We start from the raw sequence: 23,538 nt of genomic DNA, 5'->3' as shown, positions 1-23,538 counted from the left end.
ACCAAACAGCAGACAGACAGAAAAGAGCCAAAGAACCAGATATTTCCCTCAGGAGCTGGTAGGTACCAAAACAAAGACAGTATTGGACTTAGATTCATCAGGTGGCCAGAAACATGATTCCAAGGGAATGACATTGTTGCCCCCTCCCGCTGCAAGTGCAAATAAGAAACTGTTTGCTAAGAAGTTCCCGTAAAAGGTGATGATATGTTAATTTGAATAACCCTAATGCAGCTTTAAAAAGAATGTGTGTTTTACCCATTTGCAGAGCAGTACAAGTTGCTGAGTGACCACATAGAGAAAATGGCGGCAGAGTGAATTTGAGGACAACAGGCGCATTTCAAAGCCTCCACATAATAGACTGACAGCACACAAACATCAGAAATTTCTTTTCAACTCATTATAGTGACGGACTCTCTGTTTGACTGTGGTTGCATTTGTGTGGTGCACTGCTGAAAAACAGCATTATCTTCTGTACTGAACTGTGCCATAGTCATTTCAAACACTGTTTATCCAGCTTGGTAGTGCTCTTCTGCAGCCTGTGCTGTATGAGCAATAACACAATATCATCAGCTGTTGCATACTTTAATATCTATAATTCCTCTGTCTGTGATGTGCTTTACAAAAACTAGAGGCATAAAGAAAACCATCAAGTGTAAAAACTGAACAGCCTCTGTATGGTGTCAGATTTATACATTGTCCGTATGATGTGTAGCTTTTACATCCTATATGCTGTTTTATTCTGTGTTTTCTTGGTAACCATATTTATTACATGTTAGTGTAACACATCTAATAGCATCTTTTGAGACACTGTACTAAGTATCGTCCTGTCTTGTTGCATTTTACATAAACGTCTACAAACAGTTCAAACCAGACAGGTATAATAGTACATAGCTCAAAGAGTTAAAGTGTTTTAATCTGCTGTTCAGGTGGTGTCAGGTCAGGTCACAAAGTCACTAAAGTTTAGTAGTATTCTATTTGGCAATACAAAAAAAAAAAATTAAGATTTAACACGATGTAACATATAATTTTATTGCTGGCATTTCAAATGGCAGAAATAATATCCCTCCATGCTGTCTCTTAATAGTTTGAAATTTTGGAAAATAGACTTATATGCTTCCTTGCCCAGAGGTAAACTATTTATATCAGCCTCATATCGGTGTGCTAACTATGAAGCTACAGAAAGGAGACCATTATCTTAGCATAAAGCCTGGAAACGGGGAAAAACAGCAGCTCCCGCTCCATTCAAAGGTAACATAATCCGCCTACCAGCACCTCTAAAGCTCACTAATTAACATGTATTATTTTTGTTTAATCCATATACAATGTGAAGTGTAAAAAAAAACATTTGTATTTTTGGAGCAATTGGTTGCACGGTAAAACCACAATTTGTTATTTTTACACTTCAGTTTTTGTATGGATTAAACAAAGGGGGTATGATATGTTAATTAGTGATCTTTAGAGGTGAGCTAAGCTAACTGCCTGCTGGCTGTAGCTTTATATTAAGGGGACAATGGCATCAGTCTTCTCGTTTAACTCGCAGTAAATCTTTCTGTATACTTAGAGAAATTTTAATCCAATTATTGCCACTTTCACCTTGTCACACTTTTATAGTCTAGTGGTAGTAATTTTGATTTTCATTTTCATTTTAATTTTCATTAGAAACTTTACTATACTCTTAGGAACATTATCCTTCCAAAGTGCCTTCCATGAAAGTTTATGCACTTGTCTTTATCCTCTGATGCTAACCTTGATTGCCTGACTAAACACTAATGCAGAGACCGCAAACATCACATTTTTACTGTTTTCCTGAACAACACAACAAATAAAATGAATTGTACTGCTATTTGTAGTAGTTTATTTTCATTTAATTGAGCTGTAATGCAAACAGCATAGCTGAGCATGTCGCCAAATATGAAATATGTGACTGAAATTTGTAATTGTAATTCTTCATCTTACCACTGCGGGGTAGCATTGTGTCTTCATTCAAAGCACTTCTCAATGAGAGATTCCTGAATCCAAATGTGTCATCAATGTGTGCTTTTCAAATATTGAAATATGGTCGTGTACATTTGAATGCCACGATGACGCTCTCTCTGGCAGATTGAATCCCGTTTCAAAACAATAATCTGTTTTAATTTATCATGTCGATTAAGTCATTTTGGAAATACTGTACATATTTCTCTGTATGATGTAAGAATTAATCATGTGCTACTGTTTGTGAATTGTGGGTCTTTAATTACATATTTATAAACAATAGATGTTACAGTTCTTTGTGACCATTGTGAGAAACATAAATGTCTAAATGTAGTTATGACCAAGAAGTGCCCCCATACATCCCACCTCTGTTTGATGAGGTCATTCAGAGTTTTTGCCTCTATTGTTGTGCAGTAATATCCAGTGTAAATGTACATAATTCCCTCACAGCTGAGTGACATGTCTTCAGCTAAATGCAATCTAATCATACAAATCATATGGAAAGCCTTGCAAAACTCTGTCCACTTTACAGTCTTTTTTAATGGACTGAATTCTCCCAAGGGTTCTTTTACGTGTGCTCTAAGTCCATTTCTAAACTTTTGAAACATATTCTTAAGCTACGTGCAAAATGGCTAAACACCTTTGATTCCCTATTGTTGTGTTTTTCCTGATGTGATCTTTGACCTGACCATGTTGCAATTTAAATGCTCTGCCTCTGGGTTGGTTGATGTATTGACCTGTATATTGTACTTTTTAGCTCAGCATGAGCCATTTGCACTACATTTAGTCTCAGCATCTCTACACTGTAATCATCCACTGAATAATGTCACATTGATGCCTTTTATATTTGTTCTGCATGGCCTGTGCACACTATCACTTTACATCGACCATATCCTTTGTGAAATCTTGATGGTAGTTTATCTTGTTGCCATGGATGAAAATACCTTTTTTTCACGTATTGATTTTGTGAAAAGTATCAACCAAGTGAAAATTATCATTAAAGCAACACATTATGCTTTTATGGAAGTGCAGTGTTGATTGACTCACATGGTGATGAGAGTATTGTCCTTGTGTACCCAGTTGGTGATTAGTTATGGGGTTCAGTGCACAACATTTAAGCATACACTGAATGGGGTGATGGCAGCTAGCCAGCATTATTCAAAGTAAGATGAACGGTCAGTGGAATAATTCAAAACAAAATGAAAGACGATTACCTCACTGTAGCTAATGTAGCATTTTTTTTATTCTGGAGCTATCTCAGGTGAGCCTGCTTATTTATTATTAGATTAACACTGGCTACATTCTCTCACCATTGATGCTTTATTTTGAAAAGCAAATAAGGAGAAAAAGTTTATGTGAATTTTACAAACTTCCTATACAAAACTGCCATTGACTGAAAATCGTCTGAGACTACCTGTTATTTAGCTTTTTGGCAACAAGTTTTAATTTTTCTCACTGCTGAAATAGTGCTAGTGGTATTATCAATTTTACTACCAGTGGGATCTACTTAATATGTATAAAAAAACATACTACGTTGGTTTATCATGCAGTATTGTTAGCCAACTGCCACCATTGCAAAAAGTGCTGACATTTACTGTATATTTATATAAATTTGCTGCATTGTAAAACTGAAATGTTATGTTACAGTATGCTAACTTTTTTTGACCTGTGATTAGGCCTGGTTTAGCTGCTGTGTGCTGTATGTTACAGTTGGACTTTCCAAACATTTTCAGAGTATGTGATGAGGTGGTGAGACCACAAATAGCACCTCTAAATGTCGCCTGGCTAGCAACTGACAGCAAATGAAGCATTTGGGAAGCAAGGGTAAACTGCTAGGTCATGCAGACATTATCCCGTGTGCTATGATGTTAGCTAGCATAGATGATCTACAGGGAACACAAGATTAATGTCATTGTGAACATTGATGTTACTAAAAAGTTGCCTGATAAAATCTGGAGGGATATTAATGGCTTCTGTGTCATATGTACAGTCACCTCGGAGCATGTGTCAACCAGATATTTTATTTTATTGTGCTATTCTTACATTTGTATGGACATGTTGTCATAATGTTGAATCAAGTTGCTGATACTGTAATAAATGTATTTTTTGATGTCACTTTTTGTGAACTATTCTTGGATTTGTGTGCCATGCTTGTCCTTAATGTGTCAGTAAGTGTGTAATAATATTTTAATCTGAAGCTGCTAACAACACATTTTGCGACTCAGTGCCCAGTTAACCCTTTTATATTTAAAAAATGTCTAGAATTATAATTCTGCCTCAATGGAAAAGCCTATGAAAGACCATAAAATTAGAAAAAAGAAAAAAGTAATATAAAAGTATACCACTGTAATAGTTATTATAAAACAATGAAACTTTATTGATCTTTGGGGAAATATTGTTTCAACAGTAAAAGCAATATCAGTTCAGATGGAAAAAAGACAGTACCATTTTAAAAATACTGCACACTCGTGCTTTCTTCTGTGCATGTGTGTGTGAGCTTGTATATGTCTGTGTCAACAAGGGCATGGTGTTGATTGGGACCCTCTGCAGCAGGACAATGAGCTGGACTGTTGCAGTGTTTGAGTTTCTGTCCCAGCTGCCTGCATTCTGCCATTTCCAGCTCTGTGTATAAATAAACAGCAGTCACGCTAGCTTCACTCTGATTGGACACCATGTAATGAGTAGTGAAAGGCCAGTCAGCAGTGTCACACCAAGAAACACCCTCCTCCATCTAATTAATAGCAGACCTCAACACACATGACACAGTTATGCAATTGTTGTGCAATTATGGTCACATGTAAAATTATACATTTCATTTTCATCATTCGTTTCAGCAGTGCTTGTCTGGACATCGATTAATCTAGACACGTTCTCTATATACTGTATGACCTTGATATATCTTGATTTTTAACTGTTTGTTGTTTTCTGAAAACAAGAAAACAATAGATATTTTGTGTTGTTACACTGTCATTATGTCAGCATCAAAGCTGACGGGTAGTATAAGTAAATTTAGGGCATTTCCAGTGCAGTAACTTCCACAAAGGACCAACAACCTTTTGAGTAACTTTACCTTCATTTCAACCAAAGTCTTTTTGATCTGCTGTTGCAGTTGTTCAAAATATTTTAGAAAATGATGCTAGTGTTAAACAAGTGTTTGACAAAACAACAAAGTTTATTGCTGCAAACTCCTCTGTTGCAGGAACTGCAAACCATGTCCCAAAACTGGAATACAGGTTTCTGCTGTGGAAATGCAGTAGAAGTCCCTGATTAATTAAAAAAAAAGGAAACTCAAAGTTCATGTGGTTAAAATGGAAAAGTTCCCAGGCTCCTATGTAACAAAATAATCTAAATTCAAAAGTCCATTCACTAGCTTTCAGAGCTTTAATTTACATCTTATGGTCTGCATTCAAATCTTCTTTGATGACCTTTAGTGAAGCTAGTACAGTAGGTTGAGCTTTGAGTTTAAATTATTTTGTTGCACTGTTCCCAAAGGTCAGAATGAACTTCTATGCTAACAGTTTCCTCTTTGGTTTTTGCCATGTGTGATACCATAGTGTGACCTGGCAATATACAGTTTATGTGACAAATGCTCAAGCCTACGTAATTCTAATCAGTTGAGTAACTGTGTGGTGCTGGGTGGAGGGTCAAAGGTTTAGCCCACTTCTATTTAGCCCGCCATCTCTTTCTTCATAGCTTGTATACATGATCTGAGTCTGTCTCATATATTTCAATTTCCTCCTTACCTTTTTTCCTTATACAAGTTTAAATTTCCTTCTGTAATCCTTTCTATTATCTTTGTTGCATATTCTATTTTTGTCTATAACTAGGTGCATTAAGAGACTCTCTGAGTGTAATTTCTCTCTATTATAAAATGTCTCTAGTTCAAACATCAATAGCCAATAATATCTAATATCGTTCCTAAATTTGGCCCTGACTTAATATTAGGAGTATCAAAGTGGTCTAACATCAGTTGATTTCTTCTAAATCAGTTTTTCTTCTAAATGATAAGGGACATTTTTGCAAGCACACATGCACACATGTGCAAATCCACATACAAACACTGATATTTTTACTGACACAGCGGAGAGCACACACATTAGGTTCACTAATTTATTTTACAGTAGACACACACCGATACACTGCGTTCACAGTCACTCTGACAATTACACATTTAGCAAACATAGGGTATTTGTACTAGATTTGAACTAGATGTTTTAGCTTAAGTGCTCAAATAAAGTCTGTGTATGTGTGCATATATGTGGACACAAACTCCAACCAAATTGCAACACATTTCCTAGTTTGCATAAACGTGTGTGTGTGTGTGTGTGTGTGTGTGTGTGTGTGTGTGTGTGTGTGTGTGTGTGTGTGTGTGTGTGTGTGTGTGTGTGTGTGTGCGCGCGCACACACTTGTTCTTATATCCCGGTGGGGGCTAAGACTTTGTTATAAAGTTAGGGTTAGGCATTTATTTGGGATGATTAAGGTTAGGGTAAGGGGCTAGGGAATGGGAGAGGGGGAGAAGAGAATCTGTGTGTGTGACACAGTGTGTTTCTTTGTGTGCAGAGGAGGCTGTGGCCCTAACTGAGCCCTAGATGTAGCTCCATTTCCTCAAGGATTAAGTGTTAAAGTCAGGGTGGTCCCAGTCTGGGAGTGGTAATCCTGCTGCTGTGTACAAGTCCTCCTGCCAGTGTTCATATACACACACATATATACACACACACAAGCCTCATGAGTCTGTGTGTATTTATTTACAGTTCGTAAAAGCGAAGCTGCAGAGATGTTGAAGAGTTTCAATGAGAGCAGTACTTCAACGCCCAGCCGTCTCCTTAATAAAGCTATGCAGAGGGCATCATCTGCAAGATTGGAAATGTTTTTCTTTAGGTTTTCAGTTTTTAGGGAATGATGCTTTTTACTGCAATACACTCATGTTAAACATAAAGTAAATATTTGTTTCTGTGTGTTACATTACTGCAAGAGTGAGAAATGAACAATAATCTCATTGTTTGGGTTGAACATCCAGCAGGCAGAAAAAAAGAACCACAGTTTTACAGAGTGCAAGTAAATCAACCAGTGAGTATGAATAGCAAAAAGGGGTGAACATAGTGTAAATAGAATTTCTTTAAATAGAAATGTCGAACTTGAGAAACATGAGCGTGCTTATTGTGAGCACTGGTTTTGACTGATATGATTTTATAATGACTATAAACATGAAAACTCATTAGGCTTTAATGCATTATGATATTTAACTCATAAACTGCAAGTCATCCTTATTCACAGTTGTATACTGAGCATTTTGAAAGTTGAACATACTGTTAACAAGTACTGTGTATAAATACTGGGACTGAATGGGCCTTCATAGTTTTAATGCAATATTTACATTACTCATAATAACTCATAGACAGTATATCATCATAACCAGCTTATGTACAGCTAATCAGTGTGCGTTATTGAGCATTCTGAAATATTAATGGAAGTTGTACCATATACAATGGCTGAGATATAGACACAATAAATAACCTAATATTTTAAAGTACACCCTTTTGGGGCAATCACTGCAATAAAGCGTTTTTTGTAGCTCTTAATCAGACTTCTACCCTAGATGTATGTTTTGGGTCATTATTCTGTTGGAGGAGCTATGATCTTCGGCCAAGACAGAGCTCCCTGATGCTGGGCAGTATCTTTCACTCCAGAACGCCTTGAAAATCTTCTGATTACACGGTGCTCTTTTTTTCTTCCATGACCATAGACCTAATGTGACTTACAAAAAAGGTCTAATTTAGTTTCATCTGCTCAAAGGAAAATCTCCCAGAGGCATTGTGGCTTGTAAACATGCATTTTTGCAAACTCAATTCTGGCTTTTTTATCTTTCTCCTTCAAAACTGAGGTCTTCGACTGCAACTGGACACTGTTGTACCTTGATCAGCTCGTATCTGTTTTGAAGCTTCCTTTAAAACAGGAGCAGGGCAGGAGGGAGGAAAGCGAACATAGCAAAATACAGGTACCACATAAAGATGTATAATAATAATGACACTTAATAATGACAATTTATAATAAGACTAAATAAAATAATCATAATGAATGATAATTGAAGCAGTGGGTGTTGAGCAGGATCATGGGGGCAGTGGTTTTGCAGTCATATATCCAGATTCTGTAGCTCCAGAGGCATAAATACCTGTAGAAAGCAACAGTTGGAGAGAGGAGAGAGACGAGAAAGCACAAAACTACAGGAGAGAGAAGAAGCAAGTTAGTAACGATGGGATATGAATTCACACAGATGCAGAGGGAGAGGAGGAAGGAGGAGCTCAGTGCATCATTGGTAGTCACCCAGCAATCTATGCCTATAGCAGCATATCTAGGGGATGCTTCAAGACAAGCCTGACCCAGCCCTAACTATAAGCTTTATCAAAAGGAAGATTGTAACCCTACTCTTAAATGTGGAGAAGGTGTCTGCCTGCTAGGCCCAAACTGGAAGAAGGTTCTACATTAGAGGAGCCTGATAACTGAAGGCTCTGCCTCCCATTCTACTTTTGGAGGCTCTAGGAACCACGAGTAAGCCTGAATTCTGGGAGCGCAGAGTTCTACTGGGGTAATAGGGTACTATGAGCTCTTTAAGATATGATGGTCAATGACCATCAACGGCGTTGTAAGTGAGAAGTAGGATTTTAAATTCTATTTATATTTACACAGAGCCAGAGAGGCTAACACAGGAGAAATATGATCCGGTTTCCTAGCTTCTGTCAGTATTAACACTGAAGCATTCTGGATCAGATGGAGAGTATTTACAGATTTGTTGGGACAGCCTGATAATAAGGAATTACAATGATCCAGCCTAGAGGTAACAAAAGCATGGACTAGTTTTTCTTTTTGAGAAAGGATGGGCCTTATTTTTACAGTATTACATAAGTGAAAAAAGGCAGTCCTTGAAGTTTGTTTTATGTGAGAGTTAAAGGACATATCCTGATCAAAGAGAACTTGAAGATTCCTAATTGTCCTGATGGAGACCAGGGTATTGCCATCTAGAGTAAAAATATCAATAGATAATGTGTTTCTGAGGTGCAGAAAGTTGCGGGTCATCCAGGTCATCTGCATAACAATGGAAGTTTATGGAGTTAAGTTTATGAAATTGCTTAAAGGAAGCATATATAAGGTGAATAGAACTGGTCTAAGCACAGAACCTTGTGGAGCTCTGTGACAAACTTTTGAGTATATGGAGGATTTATTGTTAATGTGCACAAACTGAAATCAATCTGATAGATAGGACTTAAACCAGCTTAGAGTGGTGCCTTTAATGCCAATTAAATATTCCAGTCTTTGTAATAGGATGTGATGGTCAATAGTGTCAAATGCAGCACTAAGATCTAATAAGAAAAGTACAGAGACAAGTACTTTGTCCGATGCAATTAGAAGGTCATTTGTAACTTTCTCCAGTGCTGTCTCTGTGCTATGTTGCACTCTAAATCGTGACTGAAAATCCTTAAATAAACTATTATATGTAGCAAGAAACACAACTGGTTGGCGACAGCTTTCTCAAGGATCTTAGAAAGAAAGGGGAGGTTAGATATGGGTCTATAGTTGGCTAAAACATATGGATCAAGAGTAAACTTTTTAAAACAAGGTTTAATTACAACTATTTTAAAGGACTGCAGTAAATAACCTGTTAATAAAGACATACTGATTATATCAAGGAAAGAGGTGCTAACTAAAAGTAAAACTTCCTCAAGCAGCCTAGTTGGGATGGGGTCTAAGAGACAAGTTGATGATTTAGATGAAGACATTGTTGAAGTTAGTTGGCGAAGGTCGATGGGAGAAGAACTGTCTATGTATAGATCAGGTTTTACAGTCGTTTCTAAGGTTCCTGTGTTTGAAGATAAATCAGTGCCGGTTGAGGGCAGGAGGTGGAGATTCTCTAATAGTTAGAATTTTTTTCATTGAAAAAGCTCATGAAGTCGTCACTACTGACGACTTCATTTATCTCTTGTGGCCATGTCCAAGGAGGTTGGCTACAGTTCCACTGACCTTAAACTTCATAATAATTTTAGCAACTGTGTATAACTCTGTATAAGGAATGTCAAGCTGCTTGGAGATGTTCTTATAGCCTTTACCATGTTATTTTCTTCCTTATCTCCATAGACCGCTGTCTTTTTTCTTTCTCATGTTCAATGTGGTGCACACAATGATACCAATACCAAACAACACAATGAGTACTTTTCTCCATTTAAATAGGCTGAATGACTGATTATAAGATTGAAGACATGTGATACTAATTGAAGACAATAGTCTACTTGAAATGTCACTACAATCCACTTATTTATCACCACTTCTAAGGGGTACCGGTCATTTTGTCCGAGCCACTTTAGAAGATCTTTTCGGAATAAGCAAGAATTCCTCTCTTTTCACAGCTCTTTTGTTTTGTTCTATGGCAAACGAAAGGAATGCAGTCATGTCTGACAAAAGAGCTTTTAATTTCAACACATTCTAGGAAGAACGGAGCACTGTTTCAATGTAGTGAAAGGGTACCAAAACTTTTAGCCACATCTGTACACAAAGATTGGCTACAAATTACGGATAAGACAACAAAAAGTGTGTTTGTAGGGTGATGTTCCACCACAACCCTCCAGAGGTTTCAGGTTTCTCGTCACTGGAGGGATGACCAGCATACTTCTCAAATATATTTCCTCATTTGGTGTTTTGATGATGGTGGAGAGGGCTGTCTAATACTTCAATCCAAAATCTTCCATATGTTTTCAGTTGAGTTCAGATAACTGGTGACTGTGTCATAACGTATAATTCACATAATTTTCATATATACAACAGTAAATGGAGGAAACATCCATTCAGTTAGGCCTTATTCCCTTTATGGATCTGTATTTGTTATGTTTCTCCACTCATTTATTTGGGTTTTTTCTTTCATTTTTTTATCTGTTAGTATATTTGGTGTATTTAATACCATTTTACCTAGGCTGTACGAGCATGTCTTTCTATGAGTCATTAATTAATTGTTATTTCATAAACCTATGGGAAAATATACAATATAGTGCAATGCAGTTACAATTCAGTGCACAGGAGTTTCTCTAATACAGTGTCAACACAAGCTGAATAATACAGAATTAAGCTGTATTGCAGGTCTGTTGTACTTAATTTCATTAGATCTGACAGGTGTTCATGTTGGTGTACTGTCCATATGCACATGTGTACTGTAGTCTCACTGTATGTGTTTGTGTCCAGATTGTAAACAGCATCAGTCCTGACCTGGAGTACATTTTAGGTACATAATGATGTATAAGCTTTTTGCCAGGAAACCTGACTTGATCAGCAGTTAATGTGGCCTGAACCAAGCCCATCAGTCTTCATCACAGCCCCGTCCTCCCCGTTCCTGAGTGTATATGTAGACAAGTGAAGCCGGTTTATGTAGAGAGTGAAAAAATATAATAAACACTTGGGTTAAAAACCCTTTTGAACCAGCAAGCCTTAAACCGTATGATTTAGTGCTGACCTGGGACTTGATTGCACATGAAACAGGGGCGATGACACTTTCCAGAGTTGCAACTACATTTCTCTGTCTCTCTGACTATAGAGACTTCAGCTCTGTCTAAACATGAGTCATGATGATGACTAATCTACACTTATCCCCATTACTCCACATACAGACTGTACAGGAGTTCACTTACACTGTCTTCCATCTTGAAACTACTTAAAAGTGAAAGAAACATTGTAAGAAGGGTTTTGGATTTTTCACAAGTTAAATCACTAATGAAAAACTTCTCCTACTCCAAAAAAATCACAAAATGCAAGGTTTGACAGTACAAATACGCTGTTCATGTTACAAAGTAATCTACTCGAAAAATGGGCATTATTTCACTGGCCACCGCAGCATCTTGCGTTTTGTTTTGTTTTGTTTTGTTTTGTTTTGTTTTGTTTTGTTTTGTTTTGTTTTGTTTTGTTTTGTTTTGTTTTGTTTTGTTTTGTTTTGTTTTGTTTTGTTTTGTTTTGTTTTGTTTTGTTTTGTTTTGTTTTGTTTTGTTTTGTTTTTTTGTTTTTTTGTTGTCATTCCCATTGTGTCAGCAGACTGGCCTCATTCAAATGAATGCAGAGGCTGCATTTTTTCATGCAGGGCTGAAGTTGTCCTGAACATGGCCTATGAATTTACAGCTATGCTAGCAGCTCTATAAGGCTGTAGGCACAGTGGTGCTATGATCTAAATGCTAATGTCAGCAAGCTAACATGCTCACAGGGACAATGCTAACATGCTGATGTTAAGCAAGGTTAATTTTACCATGTTCATCATCTTAGTTTAGTATGTTAGCATGCTAACATTTGATAGTTAAACACAAAGTACTGTTGAGTCTGTTTTTTGTTAAATGTCATGAGTTTTGCAGGTATTCGGTCATAAACCAAAGTATTGGACAAAATGTTAATCTGACCTAGACCTAGAACTAGATGAATAGTGAGGGGCTCAGCAAAGTAATAAGAATTTATCCTGAGGGGAAGATGAATGTCTGCACCAGATTTCAAGGCAATACATCTCAGTTGTTGAGATATGTCAGTCTGGACCAAAATGGTGGACTGACCAACAAAAATACCAACATTGCCATCCTAAGAGTCACACCATCAGAACTTAATAACAAAACTCAATGCGGAAAAAGAAAACCCAAATACTTTAATTAAAGAACAAACAAAACACATAGGGTAGCACTCACCTCTAAACTAATGTGTTTAACAAAAACAAAACCTTGGTGCATTGCAAAGGGGTACTCAAATCTAACCCAGGCCCTCTCCCAAGAACTGAGAGCATATTTATTTTCAAGAGTTAACTCACAAGAGTGAGTAGTCTGATTCTCCAGTTACACAAAGAAAATGGAGCAAGAGCAACAGCAAACACTATAGGCTTTAAATAAAGATGAGACTGGCTGGATTGGGCAGCAGAGCAGCAGATACTACAGAAACAGGCCAGTCACAGAAGTGGGTGAGGTTGAAGGTGTGCTGAACACATGAACACATGGAAGGGGACCTATTGTAGGGTGTTTTAAAATGTGTAGTTTTTTTATCTGGTCTGAATCAGGGGATAATTTGGAATACTTCATGCATTATCCCTTTGGTTCAGTTTCATTTTACACAGAAAGTAATTCAAGCAAACCAAAATACATCAATGAAAGCCACATAATAATGTTCCCTCCTCTCATTGGTTAGATGTGTCCAGGGCAGGAGCAAGAAAGTAAACACAGGAAGAAGGTTCTGAAGAAGTTCCTATCTGCCCAGATATAAGAATGAAAAGTACTTTGATCCTAGCCTAGTCCAAGTCAGACCTTGATTCATTCTCAGTCTAGCTGCTAGCAACTGTTGATTTAGCTCATCCAAATTCCAGTATGCAAAGGCTACCTGGCTACTCAAGGCATTTAGCTCAAATTTGCATCTCAAGTTCATCTTGTTGGGTCAGATCCATGTCACATCATGTTCCTACCATGAACAAACTGCCTCACAACTCATTTGTGACCAGACCAAAACTACTTCCTCTCAGTTGGTCTCCGTGTGGTTGTTTTGGTCCACACCCAAGTAGGATTGTTGTGTTCAGATCTGCCCAAACGAATCCAACCAAAGGGGAAAACTAACCAGAGTCCAATTCAACCGGACTAAATAATGCAGGTTCGTAAATGCCTATAGGAGATAGCAGAGAGTAGACAACAAAGCGAGAGGGAACAAACAGGGACATGCACAAAAACATAACACATACTACATAAGTAGTAGAGTAGCAGTAGCATGCTGGAAGGAATAAAAATCTTTTACAAAACAATTCTAACTCAGTTATCATGGAGATTAATCTGTTTACATGTGTTTCCCAGTAGCTGTCATGACTTCATCCATAGCACTTTTAGGACTTCTCATCTGTGTAAGCTCATTAGGTTCACTTGGTAGCATTTTCCAAAGCTCCCATTCTAAAATATAATAAAGTTAGACATTTAGACATAGACATTTCTATTTATATATTTAATCTGTTTTTTAATTTTTTAGCTATTTTCATTTCTGTTTCAGTTTAATTGTTAGTTGTACAATAAAATAATTCAACTTACACCTCTTTTAAACAAATTCTGGAAACACTCTGAGGAAAAATTCTTTTAACAGTAGTCATCGAAGGTGTTGAACGTGACTTTGTTCTGCATCAGTTTTCCTGGACTTTTTTGCCCAGCCAGTCTTGGAAACTAAATTTAGTTCAAAGTAATAATCTACAGCATTTTCATATAAATACTTGTCCATTTTGCTCCTCTCTGTGACTGATTACTACAACAGAACAGTGATTCAACCTGATTAAAGCTTTTGTATTCGATGTCCTAAACACACACACAGTCTGGTGGGTCATTTACGGGGAAAAATCCTCTGTCAAACAGGAAGTGATGCGTTTTTCTGTTTCGGTTTGTTTGGGTTCAAGAGAGGAGGGAATGGGAAGTTTGAGCAGTGATGTGCACAATGGCTGAAAAAAGAAAGGAGGATGAGTGTAATAGTTCATTCTTGACCTTGGAAATAGCGTGACAAAAAATTGTCATCACTTTCTGATAGGATACCATTTATGAAAGGTTCATAAATTATAACTAATGGCCTCATTATTTGTTAATATATTTGTTCTCAATAGTTTTAATGCACTGTTAGAAACAAGAGCACAGTGAGAGTAAACTTTTCATGCAACTGTCAAAATCACAGGCTGGTGTCTAAAAAGACAAAACTGCAATTAAAAAAACTCCTCACTCAAACAGCAAAAGAGAGGCAACTGTGTTTTTTGTATGCAGCTGCATTTCCTACTCACTTTGCAAAAAGCAGGTTACCAACCTGCTGTGTCTATTCACATGTTTTCACAGAGTTACTGAGTCAACAAAAGAGAAAAAGATTTCTGACACAGTTCGTTCAGTTATTCATTCATTCTCTGCCTGCTTTACTAACTGTAACCCCAGCCCCATTAGCTCCCAAGAGTCAATTTTCTAATTCTCCAGTTGGGCAAAGAAAATGGGGAGAGAGCAACGGCAAACACTGATGGTAGAAGAGAGCAGGTAGATGACAGCACATATATATAATGCTCGACTTCTACTTTCACTCTCCTAGATTGTCTAGTGTTCTATTCCAGCTGTAGCAGACTTTTTGTACTTATCTGTTTTTGATCTCTTGTGTTTTTTGGCCTTTGACCTTTGTCTTGTGCTCCTGCCTACGTGTTACCAACCACTGCCTGCCTGCTGACTTCACCCCTCACCTAAGGCCTTACCTTCTCTTGCCTGAGTTAAGTGAATGCAATTATTATGGAACTATTAGGAGCTGTGATCACTGCATCACTGTATTTGTAGTCTCAAGGTCAGTTTAAACTTATGCGTCGAATTGCCACTGTAGGTACACAGTAGGTATGCTGTAGCTACGTGGTAGTCATGTATATAGAATAGAAACCCCACCACTGAGCATAATCCTTCGTGTACACCTGCTAGTGTTTTGGTGTAATTGCAGAGCGAAACAGACACACAGGCGCACAAGTATAAATGCTCATGGTGGCGCAAGCCACTTCCATAAACTACGGCATACGCTCTGCATCGGTCCTATGCAGAAGTATAAACCAGCCTTTAGAAAGAAAGTCTCAGAAATTCATCAAATCAGTAGAGAAAAACGGTAAATCATTCGCTAAAACTTTAAAAGCCATTAATAAAATCTTAACTCACGGTCAACTTACTAACTTTATCTTACTACTGACTAGCTTTCAAATTACAATTTTTGTAATTAAACATGAGAGACTGTTAACATCAAGTCAAAAGCAAAAGTATTTTTAAAAGGAAAAAGTATAACAGAAAAAGTAAAATTAATCTTCATCTTTATTTAGGAATTTCAAGAAATAAGAAGTTTGTATAAATGAGCATGATAAATCTAAACAGAACTAAAGACTATTTAAAATAGGAAAGTTAATTAAAATAAATACATTTAGGAAAAATAGCAGCTGAAGAAAATGTCATTTGGATTTGGGGAAGACAAATGGGCAGAGATTGTGATAAACTACATTTAAAAGAAACAGACGTGTTTCTGAGTTAGTCTTATAAATAAACTCAGCATAATCCAGATTTACTATCTGGCTGTGTGACCAGAGTGAAAGCACCAAAATCACAAGTGTCCCTGCTAGAGAGTGCAGACTGGTTCTAATGCTTAATGCAAGCTAAAGATCTCCGACCACAACCCACCAGCAGTTTGTTTTCTCAGATAACGAATACTGCAGAGAGGATTTCCCTTTTGTCTGAGCTGCTTTCTCATGAGGATCTTTTACTATTCAAACTCTCAGAATGACCATCAGATAACTAACATTCATTAATTCATCTTGCTTTTCAAAGACTTTGAAGATCACTGGAGGATGAAGAGGCAGTGGAGCCATTTATAATGGGTCATGTGTTAGTTGCACCCAAATCCCAAAGAGACAAAGTGCCAAGAGTTGAGTTAAACCAATACTTCTCACTTCTTTTCTTTCCAGTCTTCTCTCACCCACTCTCCCCTTCTTTCCCTTCTGAGGTTTTAATCATGTTTTATTTACACGTCTGACCAAAAGAATCCTATACACAGGAAATGCTTGTGATTGTGAGTTCCTCTCCTCATTTGTGGGGAAGTTTATTTATTTCAACAAACATTCCTGATTTGCACAGCGACTGCCTCACATGGCTTTTTCAGACACGGATGTGTCTAAGCTATAGGCCTATATTTAGACATGGCTGCTCTCTGTTTGTAATGATGCTGTCAGCAGCATTCTCTGATTTCATGCAGGTGTCATGGTGGTGTTGGAGCTCGGAAAAGCTTATTTATGATTTTCAATGCCATCAGATCTTACTGGATATGTACACTAGAATTAAAAAAGAAGACTACATAGTTACAGTTACAGTTACATTTATAGTGACAAACTTTTCAGGGTGTTTTATGATAAATGGTCCACAGCATTTAATTGGGGGACCAGAGGGCAAGGACTTCTTCTAACTTCAATGACTTAAAGTGTGACGGTTCATTCTTGACCTTGGAAATAGTAGTTTGATGAAAAAAGTCTAGATTCTCCAGATTATATTTTTTTCAGAGACCTGCATCTCGCAGCCTGCCTCACTGGTTTTAGTTTGCTTACTAGTGAATTCCTATGCATAACAACTGAGTAAACTCCAACTGCTGACCAAAAGATGTGGTTGAAAGTTCATGAAAAGCTCATAAGTAGACCCTGAGTTCTATTTTTTTTTTGTCAAATTTGATGACTTTACTTGAAAAATCCAAAGGATGAACTCTACTGTCATCCTGTGCTCCAATTTCAAAGCATGTTGCTACTCTCAATATGACCCAGGGTCAGTGTTGCCATTATTAAAATTATTTGATGTATTGGTGTGGTCCACCCCACATATGATGGATGTGACGCAGTTTGACCGATCACATGTTTATTGTTGAATTAATTAATATTAAATGGATTATCTATGGGAAGACCAGAACTTTGTAATTAATATATCCGCACATATCCACATTTTATCAATATGGTCATTATCTTTACTATAAGTAGTACTATTGGTGGGGTAGTTCATCTTCAACTATTTGGGTAATAGTACTATAAAGGTTTAAATACGCTGAAGTCTCTAATTGTCAGAGGCTTTTCCAACACAAATAGAGGGAAAACAATGATGACTGAATATTGTCACAAAATCAGCTATCAATAATTTCAATGAATAAAAAAAAAAAAGTAATTACCAGAAGAAACGAAGACACTGAAAACTGCAAAAATGGAAAAAGTAAGAACTTAGTTTTGTTCAGGAGTGTCCAGGGGTATTTTGGACACCTCAGTTTTGTGAGTCATGTTAATTGAATCTTAGCTGATAGTGAAATTGCCTACAATCCTTGTCTTTGTTTTCTTAATGATGATTCCTTATTATCAATCTGAGGTTGATGCAAACGCTGCCAAGGAAACAATCTTAACATCCTGGATTACACCTGATATCTGTAATCACTTTGGATAACTAATCTTTTTTACCAACTAGGATGCACACAGCAAAACTGAATTGGCCCGATGAAACTTGATGATCATAAGCTTGTTATTGCAGAAAAACTGAAAAGCAAATACAAAAACACACATGTTAACCGTGTCTTTCTGAACTGTAGATCACGGATTATGTTGAGGTGACATTTCATTCAAATAGCTACAGACTCGAGTCTTCCACTAGTATTTCTAGTTTTGGTTTTGACGTCTAATTTTAAATAAACAATGTCAATTACCAAACTAAACTTTATTTTGAACATAAAATTCAGAGCACAGTGGAATGTAAAATAGCTTTGATTACATTATTGAGTATTAAACTTCATTTTCATATTATACAATATTGTCAGAATTCAAAGTATAGTCCTAGTCCTATGTAGTCCTATATAGTATACTATATAGGCTACACGGGCCCAAACATTACATTCAAGATTCTTCCTCGAATTAATACAATAAAACATATGTACTCTGAGGGTTTTTGTCATCATGAATGAAGAGGAAAATACTGTATACATGAGCTTTCCCTAAATATGCACACAACAATGACAATATCATTATACACTTTTAGCTTTTTGTTGTATTAAGCATTTAACTGCGCAGCCACAGACTTTAAGAAGCATTAGTTTGGGAAAACTTGGTGAAAATAACCAAAATCCTGACAATAACTCATGCATAAAGATGAATCTAAATGCTTTCATGCTGCTCTCTGTCGTTGTCTGATCATTACTGTAGATGATGAAGATGGAAGAGATCCTGAAAAAAAAGAGTAGGCCTAAACTGTCTCATAGTAACCTATAATGCAAAGCTAATCACGCTTTGCACTTTTATGCATCCATACGTGAAATATATTAAAGTCTAAATTCATAATTGTACTCATTTAAAATGCAGTACTTTGTCAGGGTAGGGGAGTGATAGGTAAGAGCAGAGGGGGAATCCCATCTGGTATAACTGATGCGGCCGAGCACCGAGGACCACAGATGAACTTTGGCTTTGACGCTCTGCGCATGTCTCCGCTGACAAACCAAGGATGCTGCCGCGCATTTCGTCTTCACTTTTCGATAAAATGCTCTCGATGCTAAAACCTTTCGATTTATCCCTGCTCGGAACATTTACTTTCTGTCTGTCCTGCGCAAGTGCAGCCAAGTTTGTGTTTCTCGCGCAGCTGACGGCGCAGAGCGGACTTCTTTCTCTTTCTCTTCCACTGAAAGCTGACCTTCTCTCCTCTGGCTCCCAGCGGAGGGACGCGCCTAGGAGATGCGCACCATCCACCCACAGCGGAGCGTGTCTCGGAGCGGCGCAGGGCTCCGGCTGCAGAGCGTCAAACCTCCTCCCAGTGGATGCAGCAGTGTCTTGGTAGGGGAACAATCTGAGTCTTTGAATGGGGGAATTTTGCGGCTGTTCGGCGTGGTTAAACTCGACAAGAACCGGTTTAGTGTCTGGTTGTGTTTCCATCTTCTCGGAATCCTTCCTCGCTGGTATGTCTGCTATCTCCGAGTCAGTCTGATGTTTCATAGAGGTTTGAGGGTCCCTGGGTGGCCCCGGGCACTTGGTGCGCTTGTGTCCAGCAGCTTTGAAGTCCAGAGTCTCCTGCTGGCTTTTCGCCTTCCTCTTCCTCCTACGATAGTTGCCGTTCTCAAACATATCCAGACACTTGGTGTCCAGCGTCCAATAGCTGCCTTTGCCGGGCCGGCCCTTCTCTCTAGGTACCTTGATGAAGCAGTCATTTAGCGAGAGGTTGTGTCGGATGGAGTTCTGCCAGCCCTGCTTGTTGTCGTGATAAAATGGAAACTGGTCCATGATAAACTGGTAGATGCCGCTGAGAGTTGCGCGCTGCTCCGGTGCGTTCTTGATGGCCATGGCGATGAGCGCGATGTAGCTGTAGGGCGGCTTCTGCGGAGGCTCCTGGCGGGCCGGCACGAAGCTCAAGGTGGCGGGTACTACCCCTCCGCTTTCTCGTCCGTAAAAGTAGATCAGCTGGGGGGCGGTGAGGCTCAGAGCCGAGGATGGCACTCCGAGCGACGGCAGACGGCCGTGGTAGAGAGTCATGACGCCGCGGAAACAGGACTCTGTCCTGGGGAAAGTTGAGCCTGCACCCGGAGCTCCACTCCTCCACTGACTGACTCTCAAGCCTCATGAGGGCCCCAGAAAAATGTTAATAATTGCTGTACGTTTGCTGTGTTATGTTGACTTTGCACTGTGGAATAAATTGTCCATCATAAACAGTCTGTGGTGTTCTCAGCCCACCCACATTAATTAAAATTTCATTGCTCTGAGCCACCCCCTTCCCCTCCCCCTCCTCCTCCCCCGCCCCACAACCAATGAGGTGCCGGGTTATTCCCTCATCTGTTTATAGAATTAGTCGCTTGATAAGTCTGCCCACCCAGGTTGAATCAAGCTGTGTTTATTTGGAAAATTTCCGGGCACCCAATACATAAACGCACTGATGTGCTGTTTGAAATATCACGTCCACCCCTGACGCTGAGTTGCTCACACAGAGAGAACAAGCAAACATTGCCGAATCCATTCTGGGAGTTGCTGTGGGTTCGCTCAAATCAAAACAAAGTGTATAAAAAAGAAAATAACTTAAACAATTTTAGCTAATGTCGGGGCCTCTTCTTTCCTCCAGTGCAACAAAATTGGACGCAGAGGGACTATTTTTTGTTTATTTGTTTGTTTGTGTGTGTGTAGGAACTGATTCAATAGCAAACATCAGGGAACCTTTATTCGAAAAATATGAGGATACAGTAAATGACGGGTGACTGACAGGAAATAATAATAGTAATAAGAACAACACTGGTACAACTATTATAGACCTACAGCTGGTATAAAAGCATATTAATCCCTATCTAAGCATTAATATCCTTGTTTTATTCTTATCCTTCTTATTCATTTAAGAAATGTTTGGTTATGCACGAAAGAAATTGTAAAATTTCACATTTCTGATATTTTTCATATTTAGTTCATTAAAGATTCAATCACATTTTCCATTAACATTATCTTCATCTTTAATTTAAAATTTCCCCTAAAACAGTCTAATTTTTAAAGTATAAAAAAATATGTGTAATTTATCTGTAATTGTTGATTGTAAAATGAGTGACCTTAAAGCTCACCTTTTAAGGCTGTGATCTTAAGAATGAGCTTAAAGCATAACATAACATATCTACAGTGACAGAAAACAAATAGGCAAGGACCGCAACAGGACATATGGGCCACATAATACAAAATTACACTCAGCAGTATACCACCCACACCATGTCAGGGACAAGTGTATGTTGAAGAAAATAAAAGGAAAAATATTTTATACGAAGCAAAACAAATTACACTGAGAGCCAGTGGTTACACAGCTGAGTAGCTTTTAGCACAAATTTTTTGTTTTAATACTTTATATACAGTGTATTCCCATGATTCATTTAAAGGGGTCACAAGCCAGTAGGATTTGTCATCACTGATTTATACTAATAGATCTGTTTTTGTATTTTCTTTTGCTGCTGTGACACTTCAGTATACCTTTATCATTTTATGTTTTTAAAAAATGTAAAAATTACTTTCTTTTTTTGGAGATTGTATTATTTGGTCATTGTTCTAAATAAGTAGAACTAGGGGAGTTTGATAAAATAACAAACTAATGTAACTGATCACAAAGGCTCTTCAATAAATACCACCTTTGTAAAGCTTATACCTAAGGCAACTCAGTTTAACCCACTTCATTATTTTACATAATTGGAGAATCTTACAGGATAATACCACATTTGACAACAACAGCACAAACCCAAACTCAGAATGATCAGAGCTGCTCTCACACCTCTACAGTGATAACTGTATAAACTGAAAATCAGCTTAATAAAGGTCATATTTATGCAGGGACATTAATTTGTATTGAAATTAAATTGTAAAAGTAGGCTCTAGAGCTGATATGTTAAGACGATCAACAGAAAATTAATAAACAATTTTGATAATCGTTTTATTCATTCATCGCGCAAAAATGCCAAATATAAGGCAGTTTGTGCTTCTCGAATGTGATAAATTGCTACTGTCCTTTTTATATCATTGTAAGTCATGGATGTATTAACCTGTTTTGTTATTTGCAGCCCTAAATCAGTTAATTGAGAATTAACTAAAATCCTGAGAATTCTTGCTTGATTTCTTTCTGCTCTCCATTACAATTAAAAAAAATACACAAATACATCACATATGAAAAAAATACTAAAATATACACTAATCTGTAAATCGCTTGTAAATAGCCTCATCTATCGGATGGCCATTGGGCTCGTTGAATACAGTTGCATGTTCTTGCATGTTCTATTGGCTCTGTTTGTATCAACACAGAACAAAATTAAATGTAGTGTTTTAATTGTCCTTTGAGAAGCTGCAGACAGGCACTCAGGACTGTACTGCCTTACAAGGACAACATGGACAGTGTATTATTTGTAGATGTGAGCATGATGCTTTATATTATGTATTTTCCTGTTTATAGGTCAAAGGAGGATTATAACAACTTTACAAGTGCACACAGCTGGCTCCTGCTTACATTAGGGGTTTGGAGCTTTCAGTGGATAAACTCAGAAGTCGTTCTTTTTCTCTGTTTCTCTCTCAGCAGACGGTGATTCATTAGCAAATAAAACTAAACTAACATGCAAGAGACGTGTACAAGCCACAGCAAGCAGGATTTGACTTTTTCAAAAGGCAGCCGCTGGAAAATTCTTTCCATCCATACTGCAGAAAACACATTTTAGAATTTATATTTATGCAAAGAGCCTATCTGCTGGTGCACTGGACATACAGTATGAGCCTATGATGTGAACATTTGGAGTTTTTAAGAGGGTTATTAACCCCTCATACCACTGTTAATGCTATAGCCTTTAAGACACATGAACTCATAGCTGAGTTTACAAAATTGTAATTGTGTCCAACATTTAGGACAGTTGTGGAAAGTAAATAAGTACATTAACTCAAGTAGTGCAGTTAAATATAATTTTGAGGTAATTGTACTTTACTTGAGTATTTCCATTTTATGGTACTTTATAATTCCAATCCAATACATTTCAGAGGGAAATATTGTAGTTTCTACTCAACTACATTTGTTTGACAGCTTTTAGTTACTAGTTATATTTAAGATGGAGATTTTACACAATGTGTAACATAACAAGCTTTTATACTGGTAAATACTGGTTTAATTGTTAAAGATTAAACCAGTGATTTCCTGCAGTGTGTAGTTTGGGTCATATTTTGGATGTCTACGAGTTGTACAGCTCCATCAAATAGTGATTTTTCTCTCTAAACTTCTCACAGGATTTAATTTCATTGAATGTTGAAATGATCCAATATCTCACCAAAAATCAAAGATTAGAGAAAAAGTCCAAAAAAAGAAAACAGATTTTTTAAGGAAGCCCTGAGAGGCGAGTGAAAACATTTTTTCCAGGTTCATTTTTCTAAGTTTTTTTCTTTCAATCTGCCCACCCCAAGAGCGAGAGGCAAGTGAAACGTTTTTTTGTTTTTTTTGTTTGTTTGTTTTTTTTTGTCAGGATTTTTCTAAGTGTTTGTCTTTATTGCTTTATTTTAATTTTAT

The 23,538-nt window shown here is 37.5% G+C and overlaps 2 protein-coding genes across 3 annotated transcripts in view; one reads left to right on the top strand and one right to left on the bottom strand.

The window, feature by feature from the left end:
- The window catches only part of LOC120792940 (uncharacterized protein KIAA0513-like), a 53,533-nt gene extending 52,181 nt beyond the window's left edge, over positions 1–1,352 (top strand). For both annotated transcript variants that reach the window (XM_040132357.1, XM_040132356.1), the window contains exon 12: positions 266–1,352. In XM_040132357.1, the coding sequence (XP_039988291.1) occupies positions 266–315 (50 nt within the window). In that variant the 3' untranslated portion in view covers positions 316–1,352. The remainder of the gene's footprint in view (positions 1–265) is intronic.
- A 16,366-nt stretch (positions 1,353–17,718) lies between these two features.
- foxl1 (forkhead box L1) lies at positions 17,719–20,163 on the bottom strand. The gene has a single exon (XM_040133386.1). It carries the CDS (start codon positions 20,016–20,018, stop codon positions 18,846–18,848), a length of 1,173 nt encoding a protein of 390 aa, XP_039989320.1. The 5' UTR covers positions 20,019–20,163; the 3' UTR covers positions 17,719–18,845.
- Between the last annotated feature and the right edge of the window lie 3,375 nt (positions 20,164–23,538).

This window comes from Xiphias gladius, chromosome 8 (assembly GCF_016859285.1).
Source record: "Xiphias gladius isolate SHS-SW01 ecotype Sanya breed wild chromosome 8, ASM1685928v1, whole genome shotgun sequence".
NCBI classification, from domain to species: Eukaryota; Metazoa; Chordata; class Actinopteri; order Istiophoriformes; family Xiphiidae; genus Xiphias; species Xiphias gladius.
Note: the sequence above shows the minus strand (reverse complement) of the source record. Positions and strands in the feature narration are given on the sequence as shown.

Coding starts and splice junctions, on each gene's coding strand:
- foxl1 (XM_040133386.1), bottom strand. CDS start 20,018: ATGACTCTCTACCACGGCCGTCTGCCGTCGCTCGGAGTGCCATCCTCG.